The sequence below is a fragment of the Aotus nancymaae genome, unplaced genomic scaffold, assembly GCF_030222135.1.
Source record: "Aotus nancymaae isolate 86718 unplaced genomic scaffold, 86718_ANA_hifiasm-v0.15.2.pri h1tg000210l, whole genome shotgun sequence".
In the NCBI taxonomy this organism is placed as follows: domain Eukaryota; kingdom Metazoa; phylum Chordata; class Mammalia; order Primates; family Aotidae; genus Aotus; species Aotus nancymaae.
The window spans coordinates 1,457,316-1,474,421 of record NW_026988625.1 but is presented as its reverse complement, the minus strand read 5'-3'; the positions used below and the strand labels follow the sequence as shown (position 1 = coordinate 1,474,421).

Below are 17,106 nucleotides of genomic sequence, written 5' to 3'. Positions count from 1 at the left end.
GAGGGGGTGGGGTAGGGCACAGGGACTGCTGCCCCCATCTGTGAGCTACACAAACATCCAGCAGCAGTTCTGAAACTGCCCCATGCTCCTCCTGGGCCACACCTGGTCCTGTTTGTCGCTCATACCACGCCTGGGTGACTGTGGCTTCAGTTTCTCTTCCTCTTATTCTTCTCCTTTTGTCACTCTGAGTTCTGGTTTCAGCCAACTTGGGGTTAACTTTAGCCTGGGGATTTCCAGGGGTGGCCAGCTGCAGGCAGAGCCACCAGAGCTGAGGAGGTGAAACCCCCACCCCCATCCCTTGGCCTGGTCCCCACCCTACCCCCACCTCAGGCCTCAGAGCCTCTCCAGGCCTTCCTGGCCAAAGCTTTCACCCAGGAATCTGCTGGTTTCCTGAATGGCTGGCACTTTGGGTGCCTGACCCAGCTCCTCCTTGACCAGAGGGAAGACTGGGCCCAGGAAGGCAAAGGCACTTACCTAGGATCACACAGTGTCACCCGCAGGCCTGGGCAAGAGATATGACGGGGGGGTAGGTGATGGTCCCCATGGGCCAGGCACACCTTAAGCACCATCTCAATTAATCCCCAAACCCACCCTGTGGGGAGGGACTGTTGTTATCACCCCCTTGTGCAAATGAGGAAACTGAGGCCTACAGAAGAGAAGTGAGTTGCCCAAGATCAAGGGTTGATGAGGGCTGAGCATGGGGGACACCCCTTCTCTGTCTGACCCTGGGATCTGGGCTCCCGTGGCCGATGCCCTTCTGGGAAGAACAATGCTCTGAGCTCCTCCAGGCCTTTGCCAGACACCCTCCCTCCTCGCATCTCCTAGTGTCCAGGGCAGGGATGGCCATCAGGGTCTGTAGCCCTGACTCATCCATGCTGCTCTCAGGCCTCTTTCTGCATCCCTGAAATGGGGTTGCGCAGGGGAATAGTGGAGGAAGTGAACAATCTGGCCTCTGGCAGAGAACAGTGCTCCACATAGGTGCCCTCCATACAGGTTCTCCCCACGCAGTCTTCTCCACATGGTTCCTTCCACACGGCCCCCTCCACATGGTCCCCTCCACACAGTTCCTTCCATGCAGTCCCCTCCACATGGTTCCTTCCACATGATCCTTTCCACACAGTCCCCTCCACACGGCCCCCTCCCCACAGCCCCCTCCACATGGCACCTCCACATGGCCCCTCCACATGGCCCCCTCCACACGGCCCCCTCCACACGACCCCTCCACACGGCCCCCTGCACACGGCCCCCTCCACACGACCCCTCCACATGGCCCCCTCCACATGGCCCCTCCACATGGCCCCCTCCACACGGCCCCCTCCACACAACCCCTCCACACGACCCCTCCACATGGCCCCCTCCACACAACCCCTCCACACGACCCCTCCACGTGGCCCCTCCACATGGCCCCCTCCACTTGGCCCCTCCACGTGATCCCTCCACACGGCCCCTCCACACAATCCCCTCCCCACAGCCCCCTCCACATGGCACCTCTGCATGGCCCCTCCACGCAGTCCCCTCCACACGGCCCCCTCCACACGACCCCTCCACACGGCCCCTCCACGCAGTCCCCTCCACATGGCCCCCTTCACATGGCCCCCTCCACACGGTCCCTCCACATGGTTCCTTCCACATGGCCCCTTCACACGGCCCCTCCACAAGGGTTCTTCCACACAGCCCCTCCACACAGTTCCTTCCACACCGCCCCCTCCACAAGGTCCCTTCACACAGGTGCGCCTGTGAGAGCTTGGGCAGGTCCCTTGCTGTCCTGGTCTGTTTTCCCATTTGTCAGATGGGAGACCCTGGGCTGGACTTCAGGACACCCCAGAGATGGTTCTGTCTCTCTGGGATTTAACTGCTCTGAGCCTCAGTTTTCCCACCTGTGAAATGGGATTATGATTCTGGCTGTGGCCTTACAGGATCCCTGAGTGACTCAGGTGGATAGCACATGTCTGCGTGTTTTATCAATGGTCCAGGGAAAATAAGGCCACTCAATAGCATCTCAACACAGGACACACTGCCTTTAGGAGTCACAGATCTGGTCAGACCTGAGGTTTAGGGCCTCTACTCTTGGCCTTGCTCTCTTTGGTCCCTTCCCCTGTCCCTCTGCAGGGCTTTGGGGCTTGGGACACTCTGACCCACTGGCCTGAATCAGCATGAGAGAACTCCTGTGCACCCTGCAGGTCCCTGCCTTGGGCCTGGCTCCCAGCATCCTTTGCTCATTTCCTCTCCTCCACCAGGTAGTCACTACCTGTGTCCCACTCAGGGCCCAGACCTCCTTTTTCCCTTGTCCCCTGCCCCTATGGAAACCTGGTCCATCTTGGAGCCCATCACATGGCACAGATTCCAAGGACTTCCTGGGTGTTAAGCAGAGTGGCAGGCCAGGTGACACAGGGGACAGGTATAGGGTCTTTGAGGTGAGCTTTTGGGGTGCTTCCATGAGGGCCCCTGTGCACTCTGTGGCCCTGTGGGGAGAAGGGGCACTGTGGTCACTCCTATGCCTTTGCTCACACTCACCTGCAGCACGCCTGTGCTCTCTCTGCCCTCCAGCCCTGGGTCCAGCTCCTAGGCCTGTTTGAGGTTGCTGCTGCCACGAGGCCACCTTTGCTTACCACATGGAAACCCCAATATCCCTTGCCGCTTGTCTTCTTCACAGGGAGGTCTTATCTGCAGTCGGGGCTCTGGACTGGACACGGACAAGTACCCCCGTCACTTGCTTCACCACAGAAACTGGACTGGCTGGCTGGCATCCTGTGCACGTTGAGGGAATGGTGGTGGGGATGCCAGTGAATGGCAGTGGATGAGCTGATTGAAGATGGCTGGGTCTAGGGCTACCCTGCTCAGCCTCGTGGGTGGGCCTGTGGGGAGGAAGGCATAGGTGGGGGCACTTATCGCTGGCCTGCGCACCCTAGACTTCGCATCTCATGTGTCAGGATATGTGCCATGGCTGTGTGTGGTGGGCCTGGCTCTTGGCTTTCCTGGGCCAAGGGAGCAATAGGCTGGTGTCCTCTGAGAATGAGCTGGTGAAGTCCCACAGGTGGATGGGATTTGCCATATGCAGGGATGAACCCAGGCTTTGAGGCTGGGTACTTGGTCCCCTCCCTGACTCTTATTAGAACCTGGAACCCTGGAGTATCCTGGGAGACTTTCCTCTGTGTGGAGAAAGACAGGGAGGCCTGTAACGGGGGCAGTGGGTGGGATCTGGTTACTCACTGGGCAGGGGGCATCAGGCCTCACCACAGTGGCCTGTCCCTCACACCGGTCAACCTCCCTTTGACTTCAGCATCTAGACCCAGCATGGGGGAGACTGGACAGGGAATGGGGTGCCCCAGTGCCACAGCCTCCTCCTCCCACGGTGCCTGAGCAGGCACACTCCAGGTCTCACCGGGGCTGGGCTAGGGCAGTCCTGCCTTGCATGGGACAACATGTGTCAAGAGCTCTGCACAGGCCAGGCCTCAGGAGGCTTGTGGAAGGATGAGTGTGTGTGTGTGTGTGCACGTACTGATGTATGGATGGACAGACACATAAACAAGTGACTGACCAGTCTGAGGTCCTGTCCACTGGGAGGGACCCTGGAAGTCCTCTTGGCAGCTGTGCTTCCAGGAGCTTCGTTATTGCCCCAGGCTCTGGGCTCCTAGGGAAACTCTTGGAAGGGCCCTTGTTTCCCTTCCCCTCACCATCCTTGGCCCAGCCCCCTCAAAGGGTCCAAGGCCTGGGGGCAGCAGGTGGAGTGTGACCTACAGAGTCCCAGGTCAAGCCCCAGCCAGCCCTGCCCACCCCAATAGACACTATTTCTTGTCTATTGGGTTGATTTACCTGCCTGCTGGGCCCCTCTGAGCTCCAAGTATCTGGTTGTGCCCCCAATTGGCCACAGCTCTGGACCTGGTGTTTAGAACAATTCCTGGGGAGCTGTGAGTAGGCGGCAGGGCCTGCATGAATAGAAGCTTCTGGAGCAGAAGATGCTACTTCTGACCATTGATTAACCATGATCTCCAGACCCTGTCTAACTCAAGCCTGGGCATGGGGCTTGGGTGCCTTGGTGCTGGGACACAGGACCATTCTTCCAGCTGGGCTCGTGAAAGCTTTGGAAACTGAGGTCCCCCCCCGCCCCCAACCCTGGGGAGAAGGAGGCACCTGCTGCCAGGGCTGGGGCTTGGTGGGGTTTCCTGGCTATTTTGGGCCTCAGGCACTCTTGGTTTCACCAGGCCAGCTGCACTGGGGTGAGGGTTCCAGGGCTTGTGGAGAGCCCAGCATGGGTAGGGGGCTGGCCTGAGGCTGTCCGGGGCTGGAACAGCCCAAGGTTGAAAACAACCAACAGCAGAGACAAACAAAATGTCCATTTTCCATCTGATTGTCCCTTCCCCGACCCAGGGATTCAGTTTCCATTATTATCAACCCAGCTACACAGAGGGGAAACTGAGGCTGAGCCTGAGCCACCAACTCCAGCCACAGGGTTTGGCCCTAGTCAGGGCTCCTCAGTCCCTGGCTGCCTCTGGCCCTTGGAATGTCACCCCCTGTGATACTCCAGCCAGGTGCTCCTGACTCCCCATCCTCTGCCCTATTTTTCCCCAGCACGAATCTCGTCTCCCCTCATGCCATTGCTCCTTGTCTGTCGGGTTGATTTCCCTCTCCCCTAAACACGAGCTCTCTGAACCTGGCTGTGCCTGCCTTGACCCTGCTGTGTTTCTAGGAGCAGGAAGTGCTCAGGAGAGAGCTGAACATGTGACTTTGCTCTAGGCAGCCCCTGAAAAGGGGGCTTACCTGGCCAGTCTGGGGTCTCACCTTCTTCAGACACTCTGCCCAGCAGCCCCTGGGGCCCAGCACCCCTTCTCTCTGGGAGCTGCTCTCTGCTGCCCAGGCCTTTGCAAACTTCCTGTCCCCTGTGGGAGCCCAGGCCAAGTCTGGCCACCACTTCTCATCTTCCTCCCCAGACAGGTCAGGAGAGGGTGTGTCTGGGGGTCTGAGTAGGAGGCTCCCCTTTGGCCTGAAGCTGGGAGGATGAGACCCCTTTCTCCTCTGTCATCTCCATAGTCAGAAGACCCCAACATGTCCCTGCACAGGCTGGGCACTGGGTGGGCAGGGATGGCCCATCCTAGGGACACCTATGAGGGGTCCAGGCTCTGGTGCCTGGCACAGCAGCTGACACACTGGACACTCAGTGGACATCAGACCTGATGTAAGAAGCAGAAGGGACCTGTGGCCAGATCAGGGGGTGTTGACGTTGCTCTGGGAAGAGGGGGTCACCATGAAGGGTGGCCTGTATGGAAACAGATGCATTGCGGGTGCCCTGGTGGGTCACCCTAGCGATGGGCTACTCTGTCCCCGAATTGACACGGATGCTCTGTGATGCCAGCCACAGAAGTCACCCAGCCCCTCCCTGGCTCCTGTCCCAAAGCCAGGAGACATTCTCCCTGCTGCCTGTGGTCTCCCCAGGGACAAGGGCTGCCCAGAGGAGCTGTCTCTTGCTGGTCTCTGCACATGCTGTGCTGTTGCTGAGGGGGAGATGGAGGTCACCCGTTGTTCTCTTGTGAGCTGGGCTCAAGTGAGCTCATTGCTAAGAGTTCCAGGCAGGGCCCATGTGACACCAGGAACCTTATGGTGACTGCCTGGATGTGGCCCCTAGTGAGGCTCACCTGGCCCCTGGCCCCATTGTAATGTCCAGAACTGCTTACCACAGTGCTAGGTGGCTGGGCCTTGGCTTCCTCCCCCTCATTATAAACCATTATAAAGAACATCATTCAGTCATTTAGCAGACAGTTACTCTGAGCTTGGGCAACCAAAATTTCTTGTTTAAACTGGGATGTTCCTGGGAGTGGAAGGGTTGCTATTAATAATTTCGCCAGGCTCTCTGACAGAGATGTGTGGGGGTCCCTGAGGCAGCCCTGGCCTGGATCTCTGGGCAGAGCCCACCATCACTGCTACAATGGGCCAGGCATGGCCAGACCTGGGTCCTGAGCTGAGGCTAGGTATACATGGGCACTTGGGAAACCACAGCTGATTGGTGGCCAGTGGTCTTGGACCTGGATGGGGCCAGGGTCACCAGGGGCTAGACACTGCTCCAGCCCCAGCGTCAACCTCAGCTCCCAGAGTCAGTGGAATGTCCTGGAAAATGCAAGCTGCAGGTCATCCCCCTCCCCTTTGACCTCCCCGAGCCTGCGAGGTTCTGGGGGAGACCACCCTTGAGAAATTACTGGCCAAACAGGGTTAGTTTTGATGTGGTCCCAAGTGACCAAGTGACAGACTGACCGTGATCCTGACCCTACTGCCCCTGCTCATGTCACTATGTTGACATTTCCGTGGCATATCTGCAATCCTCAAGATGACCATGTAGTAGAGCAGTTTCTCCAGATCTCCCCAGAAGGAGGGAGTCCTCATGCTCGCGTTATTACAAGAGGCATGGGTGCGTCTTGGGGTGTTTGCATAACTAAGCATTTTGGGGAAAGACATAGCCTGCTTGGCCTCCGTTGATGTCAACTAGGGATGCTTCTGAATCCCCAAGGGAACTGGAGCATTTCATATGTGGAGCCGGGGACCCTGGGCAGATTTAGGGCCATTTCTCCTTCACGTCTCATTCAGGACAGGGAAGAGGACAGATATCAAGGCATGACATGCAACTCCTTCAGGGCTATAAAAGCTGGTCCTGAGGTCAGGGATGGAGCCCAGGGTGTGGGCTCAACATCAAGGACTCGTGTCCTGATAGTGTGGCAAGTAGGGGATCCAGAACCTGGCCCCGGGGTGACAGAGACCCTGGAGAAGAGGATGACGTTTTGGGAAGGAGGGGCAGTGTTCCTCAACATTGTGCTGTGTCATTAGCAGTGGGCATTGCAAGTGGAAAGTGACTGTTTCCTCTGTCCCCTAAAATTCGCATGTTCTAGTTGGCTGGAAACTTGGTTTTAGACTTTTGTGTCAGGGAGTGGGTGCTTGCCTGGGATCTGGTGGCCTCATTATGAAGCATCTAGGCCTGGTTTGCTTGTCCCCAGGTGAGTGTCAATGCCTCTTTTCCTGCCCCTGGACTCAATGAATATGGGGTTTGAAGGGTAAGGGTGCCTTTGTCCAGGCCTGGCTGGGGACACTCTCTTGGTGGCTTTGCAGGCCCTACAGGAGGCTGGGCCAGATGGGAGACTCACCCACTCACCTCAGTGGTAGCTCCCAGTCCTTTCCTTTCACAGGGCCCTCCCTGAGCAGCTACCTCCCCTCCCCCCACAGGCCTCTGCACCCCGACCCAGGCTATTCTGGGCTCTGGCTTTGCTATAGAGGAAGCTGCAGGCACCCTCCCCAGTATGACTCAGATTACCTCCCTCAACCCAGGCTGCAGCTAAGCACGGCCAGGGCCAGGATGAGTTCCTTCCTCCCCATCCCCCACTGTGACACTCTTCCCTGTACCTTGAGGGGTTCCCCCAGCACAGACCTACCCTCCTTCTGTGTCATGAGCCCATCACTCCTGAGGGGCTGGCCCAGGTCTGAGCTAGACACAGTGGCATGTGAAGATAGGCCTGGGCTAAGGCCTGGCTTGGCCACTCCTGGACTGGGTGGAGCCGTCCCAGGCAGCCCCAGTGTGTCCTTCATAGTCAGTGTCCCTTCTATGAAGTAGGCAATGGCAGTTCTAGGCCTCAGGGTCACTGTGGGGGCCAATGAGGGACTGATGTTCCAAGTGTGGCCCAGGGATTGCAGCTGGGGCTCCCTCAGATGCTTCTTTCCAATAAATCTTTTCCTAAGTGTGGGGAGATGCTCTGCTGCCCCAGACACTCCCTGGGCAGAGTGCCAACCTTGGAGACTTGACAGGGTTGGGGGCAGTGGGGGCTCCATGTCGTTCCCCAAGCTTGTGAGCTCCTCCAGGGCAGGTGGTCCTGGGCTGCATGCACTAGCCCCTGGCCCATAGCTGAGAGTTTATTGAATGAATGAATGAGTCAGTGAACAAATGAATGGATGAATGAATGAATGAAAAGCTCTTAGGGCTGAGGAGTCATGAAAAGAGTCTGGGCGTGGGTCAGCCAGTAACTTACTGTATGACTCTAGGTGGGTCATCAACCCTCCCATTGGAGCCACCGTTCTCCCATCTGTGAAATGGGCACAGGAACACCTGCCCCAGCTCTGCTTTGTAGACTCAGAGGGCACCCCCATGACTCCCCTCCTGCCTGCTTCCTTCACCCACTGAATTAACAGAGACTGAGAAGCCCAGGTCTCCCCACCCCATAGAGCCACAAGGGGGTTCATGCTCTCAGCACCATCTCTTGACCTTGCTCCGGTACGGCCTCAGGAGGAAAGGGTGGCCTCAGGTCAGGGGCCTGAGCACCCACTATGCTGCCCTGAATACCTGCAGGACATGGGCAGGTTTAGCCTCCTCTGAACGGCCTTAGGGAAGTAGGTGGCCTTGGGTTGACCTGGGATCAGAGTCCCAGTGGCCACCATCTGTGCAGCCCAGAGCATCTGTGGGACCTGGGCAGGCTGCTGCTCTCTGAACCTCTATCTCCTCAACTGTAAGGTATGGGGGGCATTGACATGTGCCTCCTAGGGTGGTCTGGGATCCCATGACATAAAGAGGACAGACACCAGTGCAGGGTTTCTCTGGAAGTGGCCCTGGGCCAAGTGCCAGGTGAGGTAGCATCTTCAGCAGAGTTGGGAGCAGTTCCACAGTTGAGCAGTGGCCAACAAGGGGCTCAGTGATATCCATCCCAGCACCTGGCTGAACATCTGAGGACGTGAGGGGTGTAGCCCCTGCCTTCAGGCTTCCGCGGTGCCTCAGAGCTGTGGTGGGCAGGACTGCACCAGGAGAGCGTGGTCAGCAGCCCTGGGCTTACATCAAACCTGAGGCACCTCAGGGCTGAAGGTTGGGGCCGGGGAAGGAGCAAGGAGCCCTTTTCCCTGCTGGCAGTTCATGGGTCACACAGTGAAAGAAAGAGTCACCAAGGGTGCCAGCTCCCAGTGGCCCTGACAGGGTAGCAGCAGAACAAAGGGGGAGGGGACCCTAGAGGAGAGGACCCAGGGGAGTGGCCCTGGCAGGGGTGGGTGGGTGAGGAGCTTCAAGATGACGAGAATGACGTGAGTTGCCAAGCCCATCCAGAGGTCAACAGAAGGAGGACAGTGAGGGGACCCTTGGATTGAGTCACTTGTAGGCCACTGGGGCCGTGATGGGGTGGCGGTGAGACTTCTGGGCTTGAGGCAGGAAGGGAGGGGACCATGGCCTCCAGGAGCCCTTGATTACCACTTGTAAAGGGCAGGAGAGAGGGAGGTGGCAGCTGGAGGGAAGGCAGCATCCAAGACGGGTTCTAGGTTGGGAGAAGCATAGGTTAAGGCCAGGGGGACAGGGAACTGATTTAGGGGCAGGAGCTAAAGAGGGAGGGGTCTGTTAGGTGTGGAGAGTGACAGGGAAATGGATTGGCCCAGGGGTGCCATCTTGAGGGTCAGAGTGAGGAGGTGTCAGGGAGAGGGCCGGTTGCCCTGCTCTGGAGGGACCCAGTGACGTGGAAGTGCCAGGGGTGCCCACCAACGGAGGGAGGTCAGAGGTCAGGTGCCCTGCTGGGGTGCCCTGTGGCGAAGGCTTAGGGGGCTCCTCATGCAGTCCCTAGAAGGGCTGTGTCGCACTCACAATTCCCCATTTCTTACATGTCCCCAACATGAAACCCTGGAAAGTTTGTCAGGTCACAGATAGGTCCTATTCCAGCCCAGGCATTTCATTACTTCGAGGCTGCCCCCTCGAAGAGCATCCTGGCAGGATCACAGCTTAGATCACATCTGTGCTCCTAAGATGACCATCAGGAGGGTCCCTGGCCCTTCATATTGAGACGTGGAGGCGGAGAGGCTGTGGTCCAGGTTCTCTCTAGGAAGAGAGAACTGCTGCCGTGGGCCAGGTAGGGCCAGGCTGGGTCCCAAGCCCAGGCTGGGCACATACAGGTGCTTGGGAAACCACAGGTGATTGGTGGCCGGTGGCCTGGGACCTGGATGGGGCCAGGGTCACCAGGGGCTGGTCACTGTTCCAGTCCCAGCATCAACCTCAGCTCCTAGAGTCAGTGAGAAAGGGGGCTGGAGCGGGGTCCAATTACAGTGACCACAGGGAAATGAGGCCACAGATTTCATTGCAGGGAGAAAGTGGGTCAAAGAAGGCCATGTGCTCCTGTCCTGACAGCCTGGAGCCTGCCTGTGCCTGGGGCGGCTGCTCCCTTGAAGGGCATTTGTCCATCTTAGGGACTGAGGGTCTCTGAAGTCAGGTCTACATGCCACCACTCAACAGCTCCCCTCAAACACCTACTGCTCAGTGCTGGACCCGGAGAGGACCTGGGTTTCTCTTTCCCATGGCCCCAGACCCAGAGCCCCACATGTTCTTCCGTTGGGAGAACTGTCCCTGACTGAAGATGTTGTCAGGAATTTTTGAATCTTGAAAGAGCAACTGGGACCAGAAGTGGAGGAGACTGAGGAGCCGCCTCCCAGGGACTGACTCTCCTGGAGGTGGGGGACACTGTAAGCCCTGGATCCAGAACCAGGACTGGGATGGGGTCTCTAAGAAGAGGGGACTCTCTCACGGTCCCTCCCCTGAGTGCGCTGACCTGATATTTGACCCGGAGGAAGGAGACAGGGCATGAGGAATCCTGCTAATCTGACCTGAGGCCCCTGCCCCCACTTCATCCCTTATTGGTCCAATAAATCTGTCACTTGAATCCTGAGTCCCAGGATGGGAGTCTGGGTCCGGCGGGCTCTGAGCTCCCCATGGAGGAAGCTGGATGCAGTGGGTAGATATGGACAAGTGGGGTGAAGGCAGCCAGGCACCTGGGGTCCAGAGCTGAGATCTGGAGTAGGGTGGGCCAGGGGTGGGCCAGGGGTGAGTCCCTGCTGTGGCCTGTGGCAGGTCACTCAGGCTCTCTGGGCTGTGATGTCACCATCCTAGGGCCAGTATCCTAATAGGATCTCTCTCCAAGGATGGTTTGGCCGGGAGAGCATTTAGTCTCAGTGGGCCTGTGGGAAGACTGTGCCCTAGAGCTGTGGCTAAACTCCCAGTGCCTTCCTCAGACCCCAGGAGGAGAAGGGAGCACAGGAGACCAGGGATAGGGAGGGCATCCGTCCGTCTTGGGAACTGAGGGTCTCTGAAGTCAGGTTGGCTCTGCTGGAAAGCCCTCTGCCACCATCCTCTTGACTTCAGGGGCTGGGCTGGGATGGCCCTGGGAGGGGCTGGGCCTGGACTGGGCACAGAGAACAGGAGAGGAACTCAGGAAAGGAGCTGTGGTCAGCTGAATTAGGCCCCCAGGGACAGTCGTGTCCCAATCCTGGACCTGTCCCTGTGTCATGTTGTGTGGTCACAGGGGCTTTGCCTATGTGATGGCGTTCAGGGGCCTAAGGTGGCAGATGATCCTGGGGTATCCAGGTGGGCCCAAAGTGGGGTCTTTATAAAAGAAAGAGGGAGGCAGGAGGGTCAGAGTGAGAGGAGATGTGGGGATAGAGGGAGAGAGGGAGAGAGAAAGTAGGGAGGGAGAGAAGAGCAGGAGAGGGATTTGAGGATGCTGAGCTCTGGCTCTGAAGCTGGAGGAAGGGGCATCCTCTAGAAGCTGGAAAAGTCCTGGAAACGATTTCTCCCTAGAGCCCCCAGAAAGAGCCCAGCCCTGCTGGCGCCCTGATTTTAGCCCCTCGAGGACTCATTTTGGACTTCTGACCTGCAGACCTGGGAGAGAATCAATGGGTGATGTTCTAAGCCACTAAATTAGGGATCATTTGTGACAGTAGCCACAGGAAGGTCAAACAGGCGCCATGGGAGAGACTCCCCAGGATGCCCTGATGGTCCCTCCCCAGACCCACCCACAGTGACCCAGGCCTGACCCCTGCAGGTGCGCCCACCCTTCCAGCACCCTACGGAGCAGGGACCATGCAGGAGGGGCTGGGCCGTGTTTTCTACCCCAACACCTTTCTCTCAGAGAGCAGCTGGAGCCCCAGACTCAGGGAGCCCTACAGAGAAAGTCCTGATGAGGGACATGGTTTTCCAGCGAAGGTTCGGGATCCAATGGAGAAGTGTTGCCAAAATGATGTTCCCAAAGATGGCCAGTGACTTTCTGTTCAGGCACTTGAGAGAATTGCCATGTCCTAGGGCTGCCAGACAGTTACCTGTGTGTGTCTCAAGGTTCAAATCCCATCAATACTGAGGCCTTGGATAGAACATGTTCCCACTTTTGATTGTGACGAGATGCCTGGCTTATCGTTACATATTTTCTCACTCTTGGAGCTGAACATCGAGCTGTGTTCGAAAGGGTCTCCATGTCGTGAGAAGTTATACTGGGGATCTGAGTCTCCAGTGGGTTTTCCCTGACAAGCAGACACCCGTCCCAGTCACCGTCCCTATCAGGAGTCCTTGTCCTGGGCATCTGCTCTGCGGTCTTCCTCCAGTGGGGGAATTGGTAAGGGTCCACGTTTAGGACCTGAGTTTTCTGAGACCCAGTACCCTGTCCATGGTGTCCTGCCTGTCCTGGGGGAGGGAGTGTGACCCAGCACCGGGGGCCACCTTCTCCCAGGATATTCATTCTCCATCTTTGTCCTCCTCCCGTTTCCTCCCACATCCCTCCAAGTCCTCAGTCCAAGATCTGCTTCCATTGTGGTTAACATAGCCCCATAACTGGGACCCCCAGAGGACAGAACCACAGGGGAAGACAGCACCCCAGGAGAGGCTGGGTTACCACACTGACCCAGGAGCCCAGACAAGGAGGGGCAGAGATTCCAGACACCCAGGCAGGCTTAGACCTTAGCCTCAGACAAGACAGGCAAGAGAAGAAGCTTCCCACATTTCACTTGGGATCTCAAAGAGGAGAGAAGCTGGGAAACTACACAAGGATGGTCAGCTGGGTGCTGGCTCCAAGCACAGCACACAGTGACACAGCCCCACACACAAACCCCTCCTGACACACCCAACCCATTCACCGCTGCAGCTGCTGGGGTGCCCAGGTGCAGCTGCCCTGTCGTGAAGCAGGTCTGGCCGATAGGGGGTTGAGGCGGTTGGTCCCTATGATGGATGCACACTTTCCTGGAAGTTAGGAATCCCTCCAGAATGGGGAGCGGGAGGAAGCATATCTGCACCTCACATCTGGATGTCCTGGAGGAAGCGATGTGTCCCAGCTAGGCTCCTTTGGAGACTGTCACCATGGAAGAAGTGAGAAGCCTGCTTATGCCACAGGGAAGGTGGAGCTGGTCCCCTATGGAGAACTGAGGCCCCTGGGAGGGTCCTGGATGCCCAGCACAGGCCCTAGTGGGATGCCCACGTGGCAGTGATTCTAAATATCACTGGAGTGTGTGTGTATGTCTGTGTATGTCTGTGTGTGTCTGTACATGTGTGTGTGTGTCCGTGCCAGTGTGTGTGTGTTTGCATGCTGGCATGTTTGTGAATACCTGTGTGCGTATGAGGTGCGCATGTGTGTTTATATTTGTGAATCTGTGTGTATGTGAGTTTGTCTCATAGCCCAGGCTTGCCACCCCATGCTACCTCCCGGGACAATAATCAGCTGGGTTCTTAGGCCCCACATACAGCTCTTAAAAAGCCCAGTCAGTTTACAGGCCCGTCTGTGGCACTGGTCTGGAATCTCATGATTGACTTTGACCTCCCCAGGTCCCACTGATCATCCATGGACACCTGGACATTAGGTTCTTGAGGTGTGGTCAGTTTGGAGCTGGCTAGTTAGGGGTGAGAGAGAGCAGAGTTGACTCTTATCCCCCAGGGGACTTGAGTACAAACTGGGACACTGGTGACACTTGTGGGACCAGAGGTACCCAGCTGGCCTGTGGGGTGAGTGACCTGGGTCCAGAGGGTCAGGGTCCAGTGGGTGCCTGCTTCAGAGATGGATGTGGGGGTAGAGGGCAGGATCTTGGGAGTCAGAAACAGGGTGGGGCCCTAAGGAGTTGGGGAGACCAAGGGCCCACGGACTGGAGAGGCTCCTTTGGCCTGAGAAAGAAGGACCCCTCGAGAGAGGGAGGCTGTCCAGCGGGTGAGGCCTGACGATCCATGGAGGGAACTCATTCTCCTGGAGGCCATGGGGAACCAAGGAGAGGTGGCTCCAGGCCATGGAGGTGGACACGTCCACACAAACCCAGCATGTATGGGAAAGAGGGGCAATCCTGGGGCCTGCTGCCCAAGGCTCTGTTCTGGAATATTCTCTGGGCCTTTCTAGGTGCTGGTGGAACTACCCCTCAAAAGCAATCCAGACTCCATTCCCTGGCTCCATTCCCACAAGGCTGAAAGATTCTGTTCATCTTGCAGGTTGGTCCAGTTAAACAAAACACAAACCCAGGCTTTCTGGTTGACAGTGAGGACATTTATTGAGGGTTTACTGGGTGCAGGAAGAAGGGCTGGATGGCTTGGGATAGGGAGAGAGACCCCTCCTCTGGGATTCTGCAGCTGCAGGCCCCATGGGTGGGGTGAGGGTTGGGGCCTAAGAACATCCTGCAGGGGCCACTGTCTTCTCCACGGTTTTCCCCTCGTGCGTGACCTGGCAGCTGTAGCTGCTGCGAGACTTCCACTGCTGCGGCGTGAGGCTCAGGTAGCTGCTGGCCACGTACTTGTTGTTGCTCTGTTTGGAGGGTTTGGTGGTCTCCACTCCATCCCTGACGGGGTTGCCATCTGCCTTCCAGGCCACTGTCACGGCTCCCGGGTAGAAGTCACTTATGAGGCACACCAATGTGGCCTTGTTGGCTTGGAGCTCCTCAGAGGAGGGCGGGAACACAGTGACCGAGGGGGTGGCCTTGGGCTGACCTGGGAGAGGGGCAAAGGGCAGGAAGTCAGAGTCCTGGTGTCCACCTGGGGAGCTCCTGGCCTCAGTCTTGAGGTGGGCGCAGGACTAAGGTCCAGGACAGGGACCTCAGGCAGGGCCCTTGCTGCATGAGGTCAGCTCGGCAGTGGTGGGGACGATCACTTCCCGATGGGAAACGCCTCAGCGTTCGAGGACTGAGGAGAATCAGGTCTCTTTCACTCCAGCCTCCTCTCTGGATTCCCCCTCCTTGTCAGCCAGGCCTCACCTCACCTGTGCTCTCTGCTGTTGGCTGGGCAGGGTTTAGCCCTGGGCCCTCGTCTATCCTCAGGGAATGTCTCTGTCTCAAAAGCCCTGCCAGGTCCCTCCTGTGGGTCTGTTCACGAGGGCATCTGTGTCCTGTTTTTAGGTTCTCCTCCCTTTTGAGGAGTGAGTTTCTTCCCCAGGGGTCCCCCTGGCACCATGACTGAAAGTGGGGTGGGGACCCCACTTTCCTACCGAGACCCCTTGTTGAGGAGAGGGTGTTAGTCCCGGAGCTGGGTCCCTGGGAGTCCCTGGGAGTCCGGGAGATGGAGGGCTTGATGTGAGGTGCACTATCTGTTCTGAGCCTGGGGCTGTGTGCACTCCATGGGGTCTCCCTGTCATATTGGGAGATCTGGCTGTTCTAGGATGTCTATCTGCCCTGACAGTTCCCTGTCACCTGTGCCCAGCAGGAGGGTCTCTCCTTTTTTGTGAAGGGGAGGCTCCAGCCTTGGCCTGAGTGTCCTGAGACCCACCCTGTCCACGGCAGCCTGCCTGTCCTGGGGGATGAGGAGGGACCCAGCACCCTGGGGACACCTTCTCACAGGACATTCTTCCTCCGTCTTTGTCCCCTTTGACTTCCCCAAGTCCCCAGTCAAAGGCTTCCCTTCTAGGCATTGAAAGCAGCCCCATAGTTAGGACCCAGATCCCTAAGAGCTGAGCTGTTTCCCGCATTCTTCCCTTTTCCCACGGCCCTGGTACCCCAGCCTGAGCCCCTGCTCTGCTTGGCCCTGGGTCCTTGAGACTCTGAGGGAGGGAGCAGAACAGCCGAGAGCCCAGGGAGAATGCCCATGAGTGAGAGTGGCAGGGTCAGGCCAGAGCAGGGAACAGGAAGGGGTCACTGGGATCTTCCCATCCTGCTGTTTCAGGTGCCTAAGAAGGGACAGGCTGGAGGAGTTCAGGGCCACCAAAAAGGCAATGGTAGCAGACCCCAGACAGAACACAAAGGAGAGGAAAGTCTCCCGAGCTCACCCTAGACCCAGAAGACGAGAAAAAGGGGACTCACCGAGGACAGTCAGGGTGGTTCCACCGCCGAACACAGCACACTGTGATAGAGCCCTGCACACAAACCCTCCTGATATGCCCGACCCAGGCCCCCCTGCAGCTGCTCACAAGGCCCAGGGTCCAGCCCCCTCTTCTCATGGGTGGGTGAGCCACAGGTGGGTCGCCTTCCACTGACCCGAACATCACTTCCCTGGGGGCTTAGGAGTTCATCCACCCCAGTCATGGGAGGTGTTGACAGGTCTGTGTGTGGAGTTGTCTTCCAGGTAGTCACATTTCTGCGGGGGAGTTGGGTGGCCTGGATCAGCTGGTGTCAGGAATGCCAGGGAGGAGGAGGAGTAGGAGGTGAGCGTCGGGTGACACCACTGACATGGTGCAGCTGGGACCCCTCTGAGAAGCTGGGAATGGTGGGGAGGGTCCTGGATGCCCCCCACATCCTCAGCACTGGAGCTTACTGTGGGATCGGCTTGGAATGGCAACTGGGGGTTGTGGGGAGAATGACGTTGACCATGGGGACACAGACCCTCCTGCAAGGCCTGAGCTCCAGCATCCTTGGCTCAGCTGATCTGAAGGAGCAGCTCACAGGTCTCTGTCCGAGTCTGCCTCCCGAGCCCATGGGGCAGCTTCCTCCCTATGGGCTGTGGGTGCTGGATCAGAGCTGCAATGGAGCAGAGGAGAGGTCCTCAAGGGGGTCATAGGCCTCACTGGCAGAGTGGTTTCCTCCAGGAGCTCTACGAGTGGGGGTCTCTACTGTCCCCTTCAGCTCCTTCTGGCTTACACATGCACCCACATGAACATGCTCTGCAGTCCCCTATGCACACCAGTGACACACACAGCCTGTCCTCAGGAGTGTCACCTGCCCGGGATGCACCCACAGTGAATGGGCACGTGCAGTGTGGGGCCTGGACACATTGGGCCTGGACCTGCCTCCTGGTCTGGGCCCATCACCTGAAGAGCTCACACCTGGGACACACACCTGGCACCACACAGTCCCCAACAGTGTCCCCCACAGCAAGCACCTCACCTGACCTCTGAGATGTGGTCTGCTGCTCCCCGGTCAGAATCCTGTCCTCATCGTCTCCTGTCTCATTCTTGGCCT

The 17,106-nt window shown here is 57.9% G+C and overlaps 1 protein-coding gene across 1 annotated transcript in view; it reads right to left on the bottom strand.

The window, feature by feature from the left end:
- Positions 1–14,260: 14,260 nt before the first annotated feature.
- LOC105706715 (immunoglobulin lambda-1 light chain-like) overlaps positions 14,261–17,106 on the bottom strand; it is an 89,807-nt gene continuing 86,961 nt past the window's right edge. The window contains exons 3-4 of the mRNA XM_064371882.1: positions 16,012–16,049; positions 14,261–14,710 (exon numbers count right to left, since the gene is read on the bottom strand). Coding sequence (XP_064227952.1) covers positions 14,391–14,710; positions 16,012–16,049 — 358 coding nt within the window. The 3' untranslated portion in view covers positions 14,261–14,390. The remainder of the gene's footprint in view (positions 14,711–16,011; positions 16,050–17,106) is intronic.